Source organism: Pituophis catenifer, unplaced genomic scaffold, assembly GCF_029215685.1.
Source record: "Pituophis catenifer annectens isolate HBS135680 unplaced genomic scaffold, rPitCat1.0.hap2 SCAF_1, whole genome shotgun sequence".
Taxonomy (NCBI): domain Eukaryota; kingdom Metazoa; phylum Chordata; class Lepidosauria; order Squamata; family Colubridae; genus Pituophis; species Pituophis catenifer.
Window position 1 is genome coordinate 158,984,846 of NW_027256881.1, and position 18,840 is coordinate 159,003,685.

Sequence of the window (18,840 nt, forward strand, 5' to 3'; positions counted from 1 at the left end):
TTGCAGGGGATGGTTTTTTTCACACATGCTCCTGTGAAATTAAAAATATAAATTCATTCAATAGATATTGAAGGTCTAATAAAAGACCAAAGGGTTGGATAGTCATGGTATTTTTCCTTCCTGTGGGTCTTTTAATGCTGATGATTGCTGATTATTGTCACAGAGCTTACAAATTAGATTTGAAAAGATATTTGGACACATACAATAGGGGCTATTGAAGATTTAACTGTGGAAAAATACAAGCAGCACACCTTTTAAACAACATAATGAAAGAGTGAACATGTGACTATTTCAAATGCTACACCATGCATGACAATCAACTTTTACTGTGCCAAGGTGAGCGTTTTTCTAGTTTGCTTGTGTCTGTGGAAGACTATGACTCAGTATCCAGCTCTCACATTGCCCTCCACATGATTGCAAAATGTTGATAATGGTCCTCTAGGTAGGCATGCAGGTTTGTTTTAGTTCTAGTCCTATCTTGGTCACAAAGCCAGCTTGGTGACCTTGAGCTAATCATTTTCTCTCAGCCCCGAGGGAGGCACTGGCAAACCACTTCTGAAAAACCTTGCTAAGAAAACTACAGGGACTTGTCCAGGTAGTCTGAGATTTGGAGATGATTGAATGAAACAAAGACAGAGAGAGAGAGGGAGAGAGAGAGAGGTGGGGGAGGGATGGGTGGGGAAAGAGAGAATTTGCTTTTTTTGGATCAACCATGTGTTGATCCCTCGGTTGTAACAGGAATCGACCAACTGGTTTGTTGCCCAAAGCATGATGTTGTGGGATGAGAGAGAGAGAAACTAGCCTAAAGTCACCCAGCCAGCTTTCATACCTAATGTGGGACTAGAAGTCTTTGTCTCCCTGTTTCAGTCTAGTGCAGGGCTCCCCAAACTTGGCAGCTTTAAGACTTGTGGACTTCAACTCCGCAAGTCCACAAGTCTTAAAGCTGCCAAGTTTGAAGACCTCTGGTCTAGTGCCTTAACCACTATTTATTTTATTATTCATATTTCTATGCTGCCCACTCTCTGGGGACTATATAGGATTTTAAAGTGATAATTAATCCATGGTGTTCTAGTGCCTGATCACACCTACTATGTGTTACATACTTGTGCCTCTGGGAAAAACCTCTGGTTACATGAGTAATTTCCATCCCCCAGTGCCTTTCACAATGAACAGCCCTCTAATCTCCTATAATTATGATGACCATATTTTCTTGGGAAAAAGTAAAGGACAACCTCAAAAGGGGACAAATCTGAAAAGCGGTTCATAACAATGAAAAATGTAACTGTTTATATTTGTACCTTTTCTTCACAAAGGAAAATTCAATAGCTAAGACAAGAAAAAACTGTGCAAAAACCCATATTCTAAGATAAGTACATTTGCTTTAAAAAGACAATTCAATTTCCGTATTTTTCACAAGACTGTGCATTAAGTGGTTCCCTGCCTGTCTACTGTAAAAGTTAAATGACGAAAATAAAGGACAAATGTTGGCTTTTGAGAAAGAAAGAAATCTAAAAGACTGCTTTCTGAAATACAGGACTTTCCTTTTACAATAAAGGGCGTATGGTCACTAGACCTATCATATACAGCTTGCCTCTATAAATCCCTCTCTATGGATGATTTCACCCCGCTAGGCCTCTGAACGCGAGAAGTCCAAGCATCCGAGGGTTTGGCGAACTTCTCAGCGGAGTAGTGCCTGCAGGTGTGCGATTCGACAAAAGGGACAGGTGAGGCAGGGGCGGGGCGCCCTCGTCGCGTGTGGCGGGCGGTGCAGGTGGCCGTTCCGAGCGTCCCTCGCCTTCCTGTCTTCGCGGACTGGGGAGCAACTGTCGGAAGGAGGGTGGGAGGAGTCGGTGTGCAGAGTAACGCAGCGCAGCGCAGCGCAGCGCAGACACCCGGGCGGCCGTGCAAGGCCCCTAGTCTCCGCCGCATCCCTGCAAGAACTAGGAAGGGAGGCAGAGAGAGAGAGGGGGGGCGCTTGCCTCGCCTTTCTTCCTCCGGAGCAAGCGCAGGTTTTGTCCAGAATCGCCGCTGCGCCTGGAGAAGGTGGAAGGAACAGCCTTACGGCGAAACGGGAGACTGGAATGAAGCGCCTGGAGCAAGAGTCTCCATCCATCCGTCGCCCCGAGTGGAGATGGCGAGTCATCTGACTTGAAGTGCCCGTAATCCCGCTGCTTCTTTGGGGTACTTTTCAGTGAGTGTTTGAACCGGGACTCTGATTGCATTTCATTTGCCCCGGTAGCTTTGGAGGCAGCGCTTCGGAGAGTGTGCAGGTTTCCTTCCGTGGTCGCTCCTGAAGCCAGAGCAACACGTTCACTGCCATTTGATCTCCCAAGCCTATTTCAGTTCGCCCTCCCCGCCGCCCGCAATAAATTAGCTCCTGTTTGAAAGAAGACCTCTTCGTGCTCTTCTGTTGCAAATGATCCTTGTTTGTTTTTTTTCCGGCAGACTTGTTGTTCTGGGTGGGAGTGATTGTGTTTGTGTGTGTACATGCGCGCGCGCCCGCGTGTGTTTTGTTTGTGTCTTGGATTCGTGGGCGGCGGTGACGTTATGCCGCTACATCTTCCAACTGTGATGTGTTGCTTACAAGTAGTTCTTGCAACGGTTTGGGATAATGAAGAATCTGGCAGCCCACAAAGTAAGTACGGGGAAACGGTGAAAACCCTCGTTTTCCTTTGGGCGATTTGGTCTGCTGGTCTGAGCGGAGAACTCAACCTGAGTGGATAAACCCTCCTTTCCCTCGGCTTCGCCGTGACGGGTCCCAGGCAACTTAGTAGAAATCAGAATTCAGAGGCGAGAACTGTAAGGAGGCTTTGTAATCACAGGCAGGCATGTTGGGAGGAAATCCTTTCGAAGTGTCGTTTGCATAATACGATTTACTGCTCCTCAGAGCTGTGATAATTTCTACCCAGAACTATAAGAGAAGAAGGACTTCTTGAATGATCCTAGTGGAGATGAGAGATGCAGCCTTGTTGGAAATTTTTCCTTCCTTGTTCTTCCTTTTAGTTCATTAGCCACAGGAATGCCTCCAGACAAGTCCCTGCAGTTTTCTTATCAAGATTTTAGAAGTGGCTTGTCATTGTCTTCTTCACAGAACAGAGAGAGACTGCTGACACTTAGAACTCACAATATCCTGATTTCTAGCCCTGTGCCTTAAGCACTACACTAAACTGGCAGTCTTGCATCTTAGTTGTTCATAGGGCCTTGGAAAATTCAATGACAGATAAAAGGGTAAAGTTATTCCTTCCTTCCAACAAAATCCACAGCAAGCATAATTAAAACAATTGTAATGGCTGCTTGTATGTTTTGGGGAACAATTTACAGTCAATCAAGTGACCTCAGCTAGTTAGGCATCCAACCTAGAATTAGAAATAAATTGCCACCAAGGGGGTGGATTCGAACTGAGAGAGGCAGCATCAGTTCATGTGCTCCTGTTGTTGTTTTTTTTTTGCTATCCGTATTAGAACTGAGTTGGTTCGAAGATCTAGCTCCTGAGGAAATGAGTTCAGTTTCATCTTTACTGAATTTGGGGGACTTTTAATAACCTGCAATGTTTGGGGATATGGGGGGATTTTTTAAAATATTGTGTTGGGATATTACTCTTTTTTTAAGAACATGCTTAAATAATAACTTGGAGGTTACTCATGAACAGAAAAGCAATTTATTAATCCTATTAGTTAAATACAGTTATACTGTTCCTCTCTTTTGCGATTGTAGAAAACTACTGCTAGTTTTTCTGAATGACTTCTAGTAGTTTTTTGTTCTTTAGTATATAATCTAAACCTGAGTTCCCTGTTTGGTCCTGAATCTCTTATAGCTAATTTATGACATGTTATTTTAAAATTAATTTTTAAAGTTTAATTTTTGTACTGTTTTTTCCTTAGTGTCTTTACCCAGCTTTGATTAAAGGATAAAAATATTTTAATTTTAAAAAATATTAAAAAATATTGCTGTCACATGGACAAAAAAAATGTTTGTTTATGCTTCTGGCATTGACTCCAGACAGTTAGTTTAGTGCCAAGTAATTCTTTTTTCTTACTCCCAAACTCTAGTGTAAAATAGACAAGCCTGAATGAAAATTCAGGAACAATCTTAATTTGCAGAATCTAGATTGAAAAATCATTAAAGTTCTGGAAAATGAAGCTTGAACTGTTTGGGTACCTAATGCGTAATTCATATGAGCATGGTGCAGTACAAGAAAATGGATTCCTACTATGCAGTAAAATGTTTATTTATTTGATTTATATCTTATCTTTTATTTTGTAGGTCAAGGTGGCATACATACTGTAGGGTTCCCCTGTTCTGTTTTTCCCCACAACAACAATCTATGATTTAGGGTGGTCTAGGATGGTGTGACTGCTCCAAAGTTACCCAGGAAGCTTCTAGATTTGAGGATAGGCTAAGATCTGGTTCCTGCTCATAATCCATCTCCTCAACTACTATGCCACAGTTCAGCTTGGATTAGTTTTTTACTTCCCAATGTAAATATTACTATTGATGGGAAAAGTGGATTGTTAGACATATAATACATGAAGCTATATTCCATATTTCTGTCTCAATTACCAAACAAATGACTGAATAATAAGTAAAATTAGACGGGAAAACATGGAGCCTTGTTTCAAAAGTTGAACATTTTGGGAGTTGACATTCCAAACATCTGGAAAGATACTAGCTTGGAAAATGGGACTCCCTACTCAGTACAATACAAAATTATATTCATCCAAATGGGAATTTTTCTTCTTGTTGTTAGGCAGTTTTTGGACAATAGGCATAGAGTTTGGCTTGGATATCCAAGTTTCTTAATCCTTAAAAATTCTGCAATATTCTGTAAAATTCTCTAAAACTTCTGGAACAGGATTTTCCCCACTATAAACAATTACCAGATAATATTGTACATAGAAACATTTGGTAAAGAATGCTGAGGTTTTGCCATGGCAAATCAATTGTTTTCTTGGTAGTGTGGGTCTATGTCAGGGGTTGGTTAAACTTACATTTACTACCAGTTCGCAGCGGGAGTGTGCACACACTTGCTTTGCTCATGCGCGCGCTTCTGCATATGCACAGATTACCCACAATGATGTGGGTGGGCAGAGCCTCCCACTGGCTTTACTACCGGTTCTATAGAACCGGATCAAACCGGGAGCAACCCACCACTGGTCTATGTTGAGGTAGAGTTGGTATGGTGGTTAAGGCATCAGGCCAGAAAATGTGAGTGTGTGAGTGCTAATCGTGCCAGCTCAGTGACCTTGAGCCAGTCACTTTTCCTCAGCTTTAGGAAGCAGGCAAGCGCAAACCACTTCTGAAAACTTTGCCAAGATAATTGCAGACATTAGTCCAGGAAGTTGCCAGGAGTTAATAATGACTCAACATGATAGAGAGATATAGAGAGATAAATAATAGATTAGGTTAAATTAGATTAGGATAGATAGGGAGAGGAATAGGGAGAGAGATAAAAAGTAAAGTTGAGATTGAAAACATGCTTATTAAAGGTTAGATACTTTGCTGCTTCCCATTGGCTATACTGGTCCTGCATACAGTATAGACCTCGCCTTCCTGTTCTCTGGAGGCTCAGACAGGATTTGCATAATCCTGTGATGAAATACAATTGTAAGTGAATCGTTGCTCTCATTTGTATTTTTCGCAAATCCCATTTTTTTTTACATTTATATCTCTTTTCTTGCATTTTTCATAATCCTATTTTTTTCAGTTCTTGGGGCTGTTTATATTTGTTTTCTTTTTTTCTTTTATTAAAAAGTGTGAACTTATGTGAAAATTCTCTTCAGCGCTATCTCATCATGTTCATCATACTCTGTCTCCCCAGAGGATATTTAATTGATATACACTACACTTGATCTTAGCTAAAAGACTGAGAAGTGATATAACCATTATGAGCATATTTTCTTGCTATGTGAAAAAAACTCATACATTTTGTAATGAGCTTGTTTGAGTCATCTGCTTACTTGCGTTTCTTTTCTGAGCTACATAGGGGAAGGTTGATTCCTTCCTCAGCCGCAAGCAGTGCTGGGCTTTTCCTTATTTTCTTTTGCTGAAATTTCCTCTGCTGAATTTCGGTGGCTTAATGATGAAATATCATTGACACAATTTCCCATCACGTTGAGGTTGTTTCTTACAGAATTATAAAAAAATGTCCTAAAATAAGCTGATTTTTAAAATGATCATACATCTAGAAAAAACAAATGGAAAGCTCCATCCTCAGTGTTAGGTGGTGGCATTAATTATCAAAATGTTTCCCAACCCAGTTCACAGTCTAGGATTTGACTATTGAACAAAACAGGTATGTTGTTTTCATTTTTTGGCAAAGTCCAGCTCACACAAGCTATGTGTTCAGAAACAAAGTTGGTCAATAGAGTTGAAATAAATGCTAGTTAGATTGAAGGAAATATATGCAATCCTATTTCCCCTTTTGGGGGAATAGAATACGAATTGACATACTTGTATTCCCTGATCTGGAGACTCAGCTTGCAAAACTGAATCCATCAGGCATTTTTATTGGCTTCCTGGTGACACTACTAAACATTAAGTAAGTTTTTACTGTACGAGAATAATGCTGTTTTTCACTCAAAAGGAGGCAAAGAGATACTAAGCCATTATAGCTGGAGGATGCCACCCTATATTCAAAATGCAAAGAGTGATGCAATTTATTGTTCTTGGATTGCCAATTCATCATAATATTAATACTTTTTCAAATTGTTGACCTTTTATATTATTGATTTATAGTATGTTTTTATTGTACGTCACTCAGAATCTGATGAGCAGCCATATAAATAGGATGACTAAATAAATAGTATGTGTGTAAATATTTAACACTGGACATATGTGTGCCAATGTTGGAGAGCAACTGTCCCAGTTGGGAGGAGGGTTCAAGCAGGGAATTAGTCTGGACTCATTACATAAAAAGAAGAGGACAATGTCTGATCTCCCCTGAATTTCTTTGAGCCTTATCTAGTGTTTCCCAGGCAAAGCTGCCAGCCTGGGGAGATTCCTTTGAAATAGGCATAGAACAATAAAGCAGCTAGTTTGATGAACCCTACATGTGTAGGTCTGGTTTGTTCACACCTGACAACCCATAACTGTTAAGTTTTTACTGCTGGTTGCTAGGACAGTGAGGAGTCTTGAAGGGGTACTTTCCTTAGCTTGAAGCAACCATTCAAGACTTACTGACTGTTGAATCTCTTGATATTTACCAAATGTGTGACTGAGCAACTATTTCAAGGGCTTTTTAACTATGTCCATAGATGCAAAAGTAATGTTGAGAGAAAATACCTTCCCATTTCAAGCAGAGCCACTACTACTAATTGAATCCATCTTTTAGTCCAGCTTGTGGTGGCCTTGCAAAGCAGGCACTCTTCTTACAAGTCTACTGGACAGCGGAATCATTATGTAACCTAGATGCTTATGTGAAGGGCAAATCTGAAAATATCCTCCTGCATGTTAATTATTGAAATGGCCCATATATAATTGAGTGGTCATTGTCATTCAGATTCTGTTTTCAGGCGTCTGTGTGCACTTCTGATTGAAGTTATCTACATATCTAGAAAAGGGGTAGAACATAAACAGTTCAAATTGACTTTATTTTTCAAATCAAAATAAATACATAGAAAAAATTGTCAGGTTCAGTTTGCTGTTTATGGAGGTTATTTTATACTACTGATTTGAGAGTGACACATAAAAATAAAATATTTAGAATTCCTTATCAGGAAAAAAAATTTCTAATTAAATAGTTTGTGGTGGATTATATATAAAAAGAAGAAATAGAGGAAAGCATTTATTACCTGAATTCAAATTTATTTTTCTCCTAGAACTATTTTAAAAGTAGGAGAGAAAAGTATTCCAGATCCCAATTATAAAAATAGAGAACTGGTGGCTGGAAACAGTTTAAAAATTAAACAGGGATAAATTCTGAGCCACAAACATTAGCTTTCAGAATCTACTATAGAAGGAAAGAGAAGGGTGAATGATTATGACCTGCATAACTGTCCCTACTTCTGATTAGCATGATGATAGCATGAAAATGTGTTCAAGGGACACAGTTTGTACAAATATAGAACTCAGTTCTTTTTACGTAGAATGTTGATAATGTTCATTATTAAAAAAATTTGCAGGAATGAAAAATCAACATGTTTATTTAGAACTTCTATTGTAGTGTGGTAAAAAAATAAAAATAAAAAAGGGTACTTGAGGAGATATCAGTGCTGTGGAGTCGGAGTCGGAGTCGGAGTCGAGGAGTCGGAGTCGGAGGAAATTTTGGGTACCTGGAGTCGGAGTCGGAGTCGGCAAACAATGCACCGACTCCGACTCCGACTCCTACTAAATTTAGATTGGAATTTTAAAAAAAGCAAGTTTAAATGTCCCAATTCACAAAAAGTTATAATTAATGACTTCTCTACTGTAAGAATAAAGACCAATGCATGCAGTGCCTCACGTAACCGCAAAATGAACACGTTAAGTGACCGTGAAGAAGCATGCTTTTCATGTGCTTCACTATAAGGCACGCAACGCACAATTAGGAGTGGCAATACTTATACTTTCCATAGTGTTGTGTTCTGCTGTTACAGGGAACGCAGCGCCCATGGGTAACCTAGCCTCTCACTGATAAGGGATTAAGTAAATATGTTTTTTGCAGGACTAGAGACACTTGCATAAGTGAAGGGAATGGAGGGTCAATAGTTCAAGACTGAAGCTGTAAACCATTGGAAAAACTGCTGTCATTCAGCTAAGGCTATAAAAACTTGTAACTCTGATTGTTAGCTTAAACTTTAAACATGACTAAACACTGTTTAAATTTATGAACCGGCCAAATACTCTGTTCAAAGAAAATACATTGTATGTTTGTATGTGTGTTTCTAATTATTGTTATTTATTCATATTTGTTCTCTTTTATTCTTTAAAGTTTAACAATTCATTCTTTATCTTAATATCTTTATATTTGTTTGGGGTTGGCTTTCTTCCCTTTCATCTTTTTTATTGTACAGCAATCTTTCTCCTCAAACCTACCACCTCTCTCTTTTCTTTCCTTCTTACTTTCTCTTCCTCACCCTCTTCTTCTCCTCCCTACTTCCTCTTCCTTTCTCCTTCTCCTCCTCTCTTCCTCCCTCTCTTACCCTCACTCCTACTCTAATTTCCCTTCCCTTCCTTCATCCCTCTCTATTGCTGTATCCTTTTATGTATATGGACTACTCAGAGGGCTGAAAAAGTTATTTCTGACTGGTCCTCTCCCTTTTGACCAGTCCTCGAACTTACGACTGTCCTCACATTTTACGTTTTTGCCCTATCTTGTCACCATGGTGAAGAGAAGCAGTTGTGAAATGAGTGACATGGTTGTTAAAAATGCTGCACGGGCATAAATGTGAGGATGGTCATAAGTGTGAGGACCAGTCAAAAGTGCGAGGACCTGTCAGAAATGACTTTTTTCAGCCCTCTATACACATAGCCATGGCCACCCGGTCACATGACCAGCTAGCCACACCCACCCAGTCACATAACCTCCAAGCCATGCCCACAAAATAAGCCACGCCCACAGAACCGGTAGTAAAAAAATTTAGAACCCACCCCTGGTTGGGGGTCACCACAACATGAGGAACTGTATTAAAGGGTCGCGGCATTAGGAAGGTTGAGAACCACTGGCTTAGAAGAACTTGGTGGAACAGCTTCTTGGATTCAACTGTAAGTGTTTATATTGTATAGGACAAATCATGTCTAGGTTTAGTGCTGGGATATATAGCTTATTTGTTTGTATAAAGCCATGTACGTACAACTTACAAGACTGTGTATGTTGATATTAAAAATCTAATTATATGCCAGTTAGTATAACATATTTTATATTTTAGGGAAAGAGGCATCCTAAACAATGGCAAAAAGACTGCTAACAACAAACACAACAAAGTCTACTGTTTATGAGCACTTTGCATTATCAAGTGATGGAAAACATTACGTGTGCCAATGTATTAGAAAAGATGATGATGGTGAAAAACAATGTGATGCAAAAATTAGCAGTTTCAGTGGGCCTGATAAAAATGCACCTACAAGAGCATCAAATTTGAAAAGACACTTACAGCGTTTTCATCCCAAAGTGTTAGAAGCCGTGAATGAGAAAGATAGCAATGAAAACATTGCATCTACTTCTGTGACAAAAAACGTTCAGAAATCTACTGGAGAACAATCACAAATAAGAAAATTCTTTATATCTGACAAAGTTACCATAAGGATGACACCAGAAAAATTCAAACACCACATTATTGAAATGGTAGTAAAGAATAGTGTACCACTATCCTTCTTTTCACAGACAGCCTTTTTAGGCCTAAATGGAGAAATGGCAAAAAAACTTGGTGTTTCTCTGGAAAGAGAAAGTATAAGGAAACTTATAATTGAGGAGGCCAAATGTAAAAAGGAAGAACTACAGAAAGTTATGAAAGGACGTTTTGTCTTCCTTAAAATGGATGCATGCACACGTCACAGAGTCAATTATTTCGCTATTAATGTTAGATTTGTGGATGAAAATAACAAAACAATAACACGGACCCTCGGAGTAAAGGACACTCAGGCACATCACACCAGTGATTACCTTCAGAAGTTAGTGGAGGGTGTTCTAGAAGATTTTGAAATTAAAAAGGAACAGATTTTATGTGTTGTGACAGATAACGCTTCTAACATGTTGAGCACAATTGAGAAGATGAAGGCAGATGAAGAAGGTATCAAACAGATATTAGACTTAGAGGAAGACAGCTCTGCAAGTATTAGAGAAAGTTTAGAAACTGAAGAGAATGCTGACATTTTTTTAGACAACTTTGTTGAAGAAGCATTGAAGCTTGCTACTATTCATCATATGCGATGTGCTGTTCATACACTGCAACTTGCCATAAGAGATGGATTAAAAGATCGCCATGCAGCTACATTAATTGGCAAATTACGGCAAGTAACTGTTGCAGCCAGGGCCCCAAAAACAGATGCAATTTTGAAAAGACGTGCAGGAAAAGGAGCCATTTTGGATCAAACAACTCGCTGGGGAAGCACTTATTTAATGGTGAAGCGTTTGCTTGAACTTAAAGACTTCATAGAAGAAATGGACAATGAAAATCTTGCATTAACTGCAAGCCAGTGGACACAAACAAAAGAGCTGGAGAACCTTCTTTCTCACCCCTTCACTGTCACCAAGAGGTTGCAATGTGATGATCTAACCCCGGGTAAATTCCTCTTGGAATGGAAGAGCCTGTTATATCGCCTGAACAAAAATGGAGGGTTAATAGCTGAGGGCATTGCATCTTCAATGATGAAAAGAGAGAGTCTTTTGCTGGAAAATGAAATCTTGTTAGCGGCTATTTATGTCGACCCAATGAGCCGACTTTTATTGAACAGTAAACAGATTGCTACTGGGAAAAAGGCCCTCTATGATGTAGCAGTTCGCATGAAGGGATTACGACCTGAAATACCTCCACAGGAGGATGGAGTTCTTTTAAGCAATAGTGGTAACTCAGAATCATCTTCTTCAAACGAAGAATTAGACTTTGATTCCTTCTTAGACAAAATGGAAGTTGCTAAAGGAAAGCGACGTCGCATAAGCGTTACAGAACCAGTAAATGTCCAAATAAAAAAATTCCAACAGGAGTTTTATAAAGCACTAAAAGAAGTTGAAAAGTATGATCGCTCATCAAAACTTACTGTTGAAGAAGCCATCCTTGTTTATCCAGAGATCGTTAGTGATGTGGCCAGAATAGTTACTGCAATGCCACCCACCCAAGTCAGTGTCGAAAGATTATTTTCAGCCCTAAAAATAATAAAGTCTGACTTAAGAGCCTCTATGAAAGAGGATCTGGCAGAGGCAATTCTCTTCCTTAGAACTCTACATTGAATTGATTTGCATTTGCTAAGCCTATAACTACATTTCAAGATTAATATAAACCATTTCTAGGTTTTACAGATTTTGTTTTTGGTTCATATAGATAAGCTTTGTTTTTGTTCTAAAACAACCAAATAATGTGGTTTGTATTTTTGAACTGGTAAAGTTCCTGTTCCTGATGTTTATGCCTGCTGCTACTATCCAGCAACTTGATTAATTAAATTAATAAAAAAAAATTAATAAAACTTTGTTGTTTTCATTGTGTTTGTCTTTTGCTTAAACTGTTCAATACAGTAGACTGTTGGCTTCCCAGCCAGTAGTCCTGTGGTAATGACATGTATGTTGCCTTTCTTTCCTTCAAGGAATGTATAAAATACATTCGCATATTAATACAGAGGAGTCGGAGTCGGGGAGTCGGAGTCGGAGTCGGAGTCGGAAGTACAAAAAACTGAGGAGTCGGAGTCGGAGTCGGAGTCGGAACATTTATCTCCCGACTCCACAGCTCTGGGAGATATTAGAAAAAACTCGAGATTTTAAAAAAATTATCACACACTCCTAATTATGTACACCAGACAGTGTCCTTTCCTGCCTGCTTTTTTTTTTTTTTTTGCATTTGAGTTACCAGGCAACTTGCATACAAATGCTGTTGTTTGGGACTGAGGCTGAAATACATGCCCTCTAAACTGAATATAGCTTTTCAGCAAAATGCTACACCCACACAGAAAAGAAGAGAATAGAAGCTTTGTGGAAGTGGAACAGTAAATGCTGACCAAGGATTTTCCCTCTGTAATGTTAATTGCCTATTGCTTTGTTCATCATTGGCACATGACAGCTGAAATTAAGCAAGTTCTTATTTTCTAATACTGTAGCCTGGAATCTGGCATGAAGGAATCTGTGAGTTTTGTTAACTTTCTCTTATTTTCTGTTTATTAAAAAGTTTATTTATAATCCTGGCATTATGATGCTTATTAATTATTGTTGTTTACTGTTGTTGCTGTAGTTGAAGTTTGTATAACTGAAAAATTCATCTAGCTGGTCCAGAAATTTTGGACCATAAGGAATTTTGGATGCTTCAGGAATAAATAAAACATTTCATTGAACCAAAAGAAGGAAGGAAGGAAGGAAGGAAAAGAGGGAGGGAGAGAGAGAGAAAATACCTGAAATCCTGTTAGTTCAGATAAAATCTCAGATATATTTATTTATTGCAAGGTGGAAGAAGTTGTACCTATTAGTAGACTCCAGCTTTCTTCAGCTTATGAGGATGGCTAGAGTCAAGTTGACAGGAGGAGCTCAAAGCCAGTTACATATGAAGAAACACATCTTAACCATCACTAGGTGATGGAAGTATATGAATCTGATAATGGATAAACACTCTAGATTTTATCTTATTGAGAAATGTGTTTGATGACCAGTTTGAACAAGTATTTGGTATGCAGTATAATTCAGTAAAAAGTGAATCCTCAGTCAAGTTGAGCTATGGACACATCTGTTCAGTGTTCTTGTCATCATGCATTGCCTTCTTGCAGGACTTTTTCCTCCTGATTTCCTATTCTTGCCCAAAGTAGTTTCCCACTCAAGTGCTAGCTAGACTATTCCTTTATAGCTTTCTGAATTGGTTAAAGTCTGCTGGGTGGTGTCACTGCTGATTCAATAGTTATAGAAAGTACTGTATAATAGACATTTTTTTCTGTTGTAAGTTATTAAATGTAGTAGACTAAAGATAAGTTAGTTTGGCATAAGGAAAAAAATAGCTTAGGTAATGGATGTTGAATAATAGATATTTCTGCTCAGAAAACAGAAAACTATCGAAAACATAAAATGGAGTGGAGTTATATTAGTATATTACTTTAACGTCCCTCCATCAGTGTGCTGTGATTGGAAAACTATGTAAAATGATTCCCTCCGATTAGAAGCAAGGTGTCACAGTACAAAGCCAGTTGGGTGACTTTCGGCCAGTCACTCTCTCTTAGCCCAACCCACCTCACTGGGTTGTTGTAGGGAAAGTAAGAGGAGGAAAATGTGTTGGATATGTTTGCTGCCTTGAGTTATTTGTAAAAATAATAACATCAGGATAAAAACAAAAAAAAAACACTCTTTTTTTTCACCTTACCCTAATGTCTTCCTTCTTGTGAAATCTTGGATCAGAATGCTACACCTTTGTGGTCTGGTCTGTTTTTCTATTTGTATCCAAATTGTTAATTGAACTTGGACATCTCTCTGAAACAAGCCATTAATTTGGGATAGAACTAAGCATAACACATACTCAAATAAATAAATGAATGTGATGTACAGGAACATTTAACTGAAGTTTCTTCAACTGTTTCATCTATTGTTTTGTCAGCAATGAGAGTATAAAAGAGGGCAAGAGGAAAAATGGGAACTCTTCCTTGATTTCAGTCTATCTAGGGTAAAGCTAAGTGTATATAATTTGTTTTATCACACTGGCATTTTGATAATATTAAGAGCCTCATAAGTATATGAGAAAAAGAGACAGATGGATCCTCCTTAAAATAAATGCTGCAAGACGGTCTCTGATTTTTTTAAACTCAGCTTTTAATTAAAGTTAACATGACTATTAAAATTCCCAATGGCATTTTTTTAATTTGAAGGGAGAAGAGTATAGCAGATGCAATCCTCTTAATCTGTATTTGAAAACAAGTCTTCCCAACACTTTACAAACTTTTAACATGTTAAAACATATATCTATCTATCTATCTATCTATCTATCTATCTATCTATCTATCTATCTATCTATCTATCTCTGTGTGTGTGTGTATGTTCGTTAAAACAAATATATATATATATATATAGTAATCATGTCTGTCTGTTTTGTTCCCTCCTTAAGATCAGACATGGACCAAGTGAACTCGTGAGGAGAATGATCCAGGCAAAAATTGTCCCATATGCTATTATCCAAGAAGAATCTCCCATTGGTGCCAGTAGGTTTTCACATATGTGTATATAGGTATGTGTATAAATAGGAAGATACTAATATTAATGGAAGGAAATTGGGAGGAAGGAGTTGAGCTGAGCTTTCCCACTCAAGTGTTACTGTCCTGATGAAATTGAGGACCATCTGCATTTATTAAAGGTAGAAAACAGCATTGTTTCCTAAACTCATTTAGTATAGCATCACATCTAATTTGTTTTTTTAGTGCTGAATGAATGAAATTGGCTATATGGAAGGGGATCAGCATTACAAAGCTTTAAAACAAATGGATAAAAAAATAATTGTGAGATTTCCTTTAATGTATACAACTAATATATGCTGAACTTTAAGACATGAAAGTAGAAAATCAGGCTAGCAGGTTAATAGCACTTGTCTTAGAATAACTGAAAGTAATCTGAGTTATTTGAATTGAAGACTTTTTAATTGGGAATGGTGACTTACAGTGTGATTGAAATAGATTATGTAGTCTTTTCCCATTTTAAGAAAGGTGGAATGGTTTTACTGAAATCTAATAATGAGATACTATTCAAAAAGTGAATGTTTCAGAAAGGAACTTCCAGAGAACGAGGTCAGTGTAAAAAGCACTGAGATATTAGAGGTAATACAAAACTCAAGAACAAGAATATCACACAACAATATGATCAGCAGAAATATTCTTATTTTCCAAACAAATGAACATATTTTTCTTAAGTATTCCTCATGTTTTATGAGATACGTCTATATCATCTAGCATCATGCTTAAAACATAAGCTTTAGAAATACAAATATCCGTCCTCCATGCTTGCCATTGAGATATCTGGCACAGCTATTACTTTATATTTCTGAGACAGTCACATTAGTCATTACTCCAGTCATTACTGACTCTGAGATTCAATACATGGTTAGTAACCTATGCACTTTTGTAAATAGGGAGTATTTGAAAAGTATTTGAACTAGGACCCAGGATGTTGAATCCTGCAGTGATTTACTTATACTGAATGTGCTAAACTTGAGATTTCAATCTTTGTTGTTTCATTTTAGCTATCACGAAACTTGTTCTTGACATTTAGGGATGCAGCATTATTTTGGATAATTACCACTATAATTATTTTGTAAGAATGGGAGATTGATGATATAAATCTCACTATTTTTTGGAAGTAATTTTTGGGGGTGAATGTGGAAATAATTTGGGGCTACTGTTTTTGAACACCCTTTATACCTCTATACCTGACTCTTTCTCTGGCATTATTTTCTGATGGAAATAATTTCAGTATACCTGCTGTTTTTCCCTGAATCAAAATTTAGGAATAACTTAGATGCAGTACTTTTTTTTTTTTTTTGGTAGAACAGTCACAAATGTAAATGGTAGTGATTTTTTGAAGATTTGTTTCTTAAAACTTTGTTGTGGGCTTCAAATTATACACTTCTGAAATACATTAATTTCACAATGGTTGTAATGTATCCAAATATTCTTTTCAGAATCAAGTGACTTTAAAAAAATGGAATAACAATGCTAATTTTGATTAATAAATGGAAATAAACTTGTAAAAAGCAAGGAAGGCAGTTTGACTGTTCAATAAGATCCATTTATGTTCATTTGGGATATAAGTCTGTAATACAACACAACATGAAAGAGAACATTATGGATTAAGCATCATTTTTTTTTCTTTTTTTAAATGGAAACTGGGAATGCAATTTTGAATCCTAATTGAGTCCCATCTTACCATCCTTATTGCCACCTCCTTCCTCCAGTTGTTTGTCCAAAGAAACTTTGATAGTTTCTCTAAACATGGTGACATATAGAGATTGTAAATATTTGCCTCTGTGTATTCTTCATTTTCCCTTCTTATTAATATTGTTCACATTCTTATCACTTCAGGAATCATCTAAATGATGACGGCTATTCTGGAACGGATTAGCACCTTGTCCATCAGTGGACAACAACTCCGTCAACTTCCTCTGCTCCTAGAAGAAGGCTTTCCCAAGATGCCTTGCACAGTTAAAGAATCTGATGTGCCCCAACTTTTCAGAGAACCCTACATCCAAGCTGGCTATCGCCCCACTGGTCAGGATTGGCGCTATTATTTCTTCAGCCTCTTCCAAAAACATAATGAGGTTGTTAATGTTTGGACTCACCTTCTGGCTGCTTTGGCAGTGCTGCTGAGATTTAATGTATTTGCTGAAGCAGAGGACTTGTCTCTGGAGATCCGCTCCTTACCTCTCTTCATCTTCGTCCTTTCCTCTGTTACATATCTGACATGCAGCCTCTTAGCTCATCTTTTGCAGTCCAAGTCAGAAATATCACATTATACTTTCTATTTTGTGGATTATGTTGGAGTCAGCATCTACCAGTACGGAAGCGCCCTGGCCCATTTCTACTACAGCTCTGACCAAGCCTGGTATGACAAGTTTTGGCTTTTCTTTTTGCCAGCAGCTGCTTTCTGTGGATGGCTCTCATGTGCTGGCTGTTGCTATGCCAAGTACCGCTACCGGCGCCCCTATCCCATCATGAGGAAAGTGTGTCAGGTGATCCCAGCAGGATTGGCATTCATCTTGGACATCAGTCCCGTGGCCCACCGTGTAATTATGTGCCACCTTGAAGGCTGTGAGGAGTTGGCTGCTTGGTATCACACCTTCCAGATACTTTTCTTCCTAGTCAGTGCTTATTTCTTTTCTTGTCCAGTTCCTGAAAAATATTTCCCTGGATCCTGTGATATTGTTGGTCATGCCCATCAAATTTTTCACACCTTCCTTGCTATTTGCACACTCTCACAATTGGAAGCCATCTTCTTGGATTACAAGAACAGGCAAGATATCTTATTCAAGCGACATGGATCTCTCTCCATCATCCTGTCTTGTGGCTCCTTTTTTGGCTTAGTTGCTTGTAGTGCTATCACTGCACTCCTATTGCAGCGCAAAATCAAGGAAGAACTGGCCATGAAGGCATCCTGAGAGACTGACATAGAAACGGGGTTCAGTCCTGATGTGCTTGAAGAAAAGTAGGAAGAGAGAAGTAGTACTGTACTGTATATAAGTAACTTAACCAAGTGGTTTTTTTTTTTATAAATTGTAATCAAGGAATTGATTACAGGCAGGCACTAATTTATTAAATATGTCTTATGCCCTAAACATTTTTACTAACTGTGCCTATTGCTGGGCAAAGGGCATTTAGGATACTTAATTGAAGGCAGATTTTTCTAAATGGTCTTTTATTTATTTACAGAAATTTGTATTATATGAAAGGGGATACTAATCACTAACTAGAAGAGTAGAGGATTGCCATAGACTTGCACATTTATAAAGCTCTTATCTCATTGGGAAATTGAAATTGTGTCTAGGTTATACTACTTCAGAATATAAACTAGGATGGGGTCACATAAAAGAAAAAAATTCCTTCATACATTGGGTCAAAGTTCCTAATTTACTAGTTTACATGTAGGGATTTTTTTTTCATGTTAAATCGTAAGACTCATTTCTTGCAATCTGAAATGATACAGAGTAGTCATAGGTTTATGACTTCAGTGATGATTAGAGCAAAGATTATGGTGAAGGTTGACATAGTTGGTAATCTCATTTGGTCCGTTTCATTTTAGCTGTGGCCTTGATACCACTGGTACAAGCACTGGTACAGCTTAAGTAGTGCTGAATCTTCTCCTGAGTTGTAAGCTTCAGAAATAGTATGGTGGTAGAATAACAGTCATAATTTGGTAGTTGTCAGCTCGAAATGATTCAAGCCCAGGTTAGCTAAAGCAAAGAAGGGTAGAATTCTCAAAGGTAGTAAAAGTTACTAGCCTTTTCATGAGTTGTTTTATGATGTTCATGAAGAAATAGTCATCTGAAAACACAGGACAAATAGCACTCATTGCTATCAAAATAGGATGCTATTTTCATGGTTTATAGTGCCGCTCAAAGGAACTATTTTATCATTTTAATACTGATTAGCAGCTAAGACTATAAATAACATCTAGTGTTTTTCCTGTTTGTTGTCCATAAAGCCTCTTTTCTTCCTAATTCATTTCTGCATACTTTCACTCATATTGTCAAAATGTTAGTTTTCCTG

General features: G+C 38.0%; 1 protein-coding gene across 1 annotated transcript; it reads left to right on the forward strand.

The window, feature by feature from the left end:
- Positions 1–2,161: 2,161 nt before the first annotated feature.
- Positions 2,162–17,732, forward strand: PAQR8 (progestin and adipoQ receptor family member 8). The gene is made up of 2 exons (XM_070956617.1): positions 2,162–2,191; positions 16,660–17,732. The coding sequence occupies exon 2, from the start codon at positions 16,671–16,673 to the stop codon at positions 17,730–17,732; it is 1,062 nt and encodes a 353-aa protein (XP_070812718.1). The 5' UTR covers positions 2,162–2,191; positions 16,660–16,670.
- Positions 17,733–18,840: the final 1,108 nt, after the last annotated feature.